This window comes from Dendroctonus ponderosae, unplaced genomic scaffold (assembly GCF_020466585.1).
Source record: "Dendroctonus ponderosae isolate FM_Combo_2020 unplaced genomic scaffold, Dpon_F_20191213v2 Dpon_F_20191213_9, whole genome shotgun sequence".
NCBI lineage: Eukaryota > Metazoa > Arthropoda > Insecta > Coleoptera > Curculionidae > Dendroctonus > Dendroctonus ponderosae.
The window spans coordinates 5,594,872-5,596,740 of record NW_026019116.1 but is presented as its reverse complement, the minus strand read 5'-3'; the positions used below and the strand labels follow the sequence as shown (position 1 = coordinate 5,596,740).

The following is a 1,869-nucleotide window of genomic DNA, read 5'->3' as shown; positions in this document are numbered from 1 at the left end:
GCTTTGTCTGAATGAATGAAAACGAAAGGGGATTCCAATGTCAAATATCACGTCTTGCGATTGCTTCTAAGCAGATTCACGTGGAGATAAACGGCCCGATTAAAAAATATGTATACAGTTTGGTTGCCAAGATCGTTTCTAGAGGGGCGTTTTTAAAAAGAAAAATTCCTCAGGGAGGGAAACCACCCGGATGACTACAGCCGGCTGACCTACAAGAACCTCCTGGAGGAGGTTTGCCGTTTCGCCAACGTTCTCAAATCGAGAGGCGTAAAAAAGGGGGACCGCGTCGCCGTCTACATGCCCATGATTCTCGAGGCGGTGGTCACTTTGCTGGCCTGCGCCCGAATCGGCGCCGTCCACTCACTAGTGGTACGTTTCGCACCAGCACCCTCCTCCTCCACCATCAACCTCACCCTCTGCCTCAGTTCGCAGGATTCTCTTCAGACTCTTTCGCCGAGCGCATTGTCGATTGTGAGGCGCGCGTGATCGTGACCGCCGACGGAGTTTGGCGGGGCGAAAAAATGCTTCAGCTGAAGAGCATTTGCGATCATGCGATGAGCAAATGCTCCAAGGAGGGCCACAATGTCGAAACGTGCATTGTCGTGTCGCATTTGGAGCGAGTCACTGTACCTAAGGGCGCTGTCCAGCCGAAGCCCAGCAACAGGGTGAGTTCAGGAGCAAGTCGCCTGTCCTTAAGAGCTGCAAGGTTCCTCCTACAGCTACTTAAGTATAGGGGATCCAAATTTCAGACACCCATGGCAGCAGGACGGGACGTGTGGTGGCAGGAGGTGGTTCCCCAAGCGTCCACCAGCTGCTACCCCGAGTGGATGGAAGCGGAAGATCCGCTGTTCATGCTCTACACCAGCGGATCGACCGGAAAACCCAAAGGGGTGGTGCACACCACTGGCGGCTACCTGCTTTATGCCGCCACCACTTTCAAGTTTGTGTTCGACTATAAGCCGAGCGACGTTTATTGGTGTACTGCGGACATTGGCTGGATCACTGGACACTCCTACGTGGTGTACGGGCCCTTAGCGAATGCGGCCACATCGGTTTTGGTAAGCTTGGGAGCCTTCTACTGATGAGTGAGTTCTTGCAAAAAAGCACGACTAAGACCCAAAGTGTCCTGATCTACATGGCTCTTGCGAAAGGCCATTCTATATTGAATCTTAAGATCAATACTATGTATGCAAGAACAAGCAACAGTGGGACTCTTAGTATTGGTCTTGCTGGGCACGTCTAGAGCCTTTCCATGTAACCGCGTCGAAATTCAGATAATTCCCAGCGCTTGTTACTTGGGCAAAAATTACCAAACAATGGCCTGTTTTCGTATGACGAAATTCTGTTCAGTCACTCTCTACGTTCGTAGTTTTAGCAGCCAATTGAATGTAATAAGATTCTCGCATAATCAGCCGCGCTAGACCCTTGGCCTCAATCGGTGCGGGAAAATTCCCCAAATCACTGTCTGTTCCCGTTTCAGTTCGAGGGCACGCCCTTCTATCCAGGAAACGATCGGTTCTGGTCCGTGGTGGACAAGTACAAAGTGAGCCAGTTCTATACGGCACCGACCGCCATCAGGGCCTTAATGAAGTTCGATGACCATCTAGTTACCAGGTGCGTGCACCTTGCAACCTCCCTAATCCCAATAAGGTGGTTCCACATAGCAAAATGATATTTCCAGAATATACCTGGATCATTCATGTGATGTACAAGCATATTCCTGGGACATACATGAGCTCATAGTACGAACATTCCATGTATGTCCCAAGAGTCTGTCAGAGTTAATCCACTGAATGTTCATGGTATGTTCTGGGAATGTACATGGTATGTTCAGTGAATGTACATGTGTATGTTCAGTGAATATATATG

General features: G+C 49.8%; 1 protein-coding gene across 1 annotated transcript in view; it reads left to right on the top strand.

The window, feature by feature from the left end:
* Window positions 1-173: 173 nt before the first annotated feature.
* LOC109541837 (acetyl-coenzyme A synthetase) overlaps window positions 174-1,869 on the top strand; it is a gene marked incomplete at its 5' end in the record, with an annotated part of 4,369 nt that continues 2,673 nt past the window's right edge. The window contains 4 exon segments of the mRNA XM_019910826.2: window positions 174-369; window positions 426-665; window positions 750-1,058; window positions 1,481-1,614. Of these exon segments, the coding sequence (XP_019766385.2) occupies window positions 174-369; window positions 426-665; window positions 750-1,058; window positions 1,481-1,614 (879 nt within the window).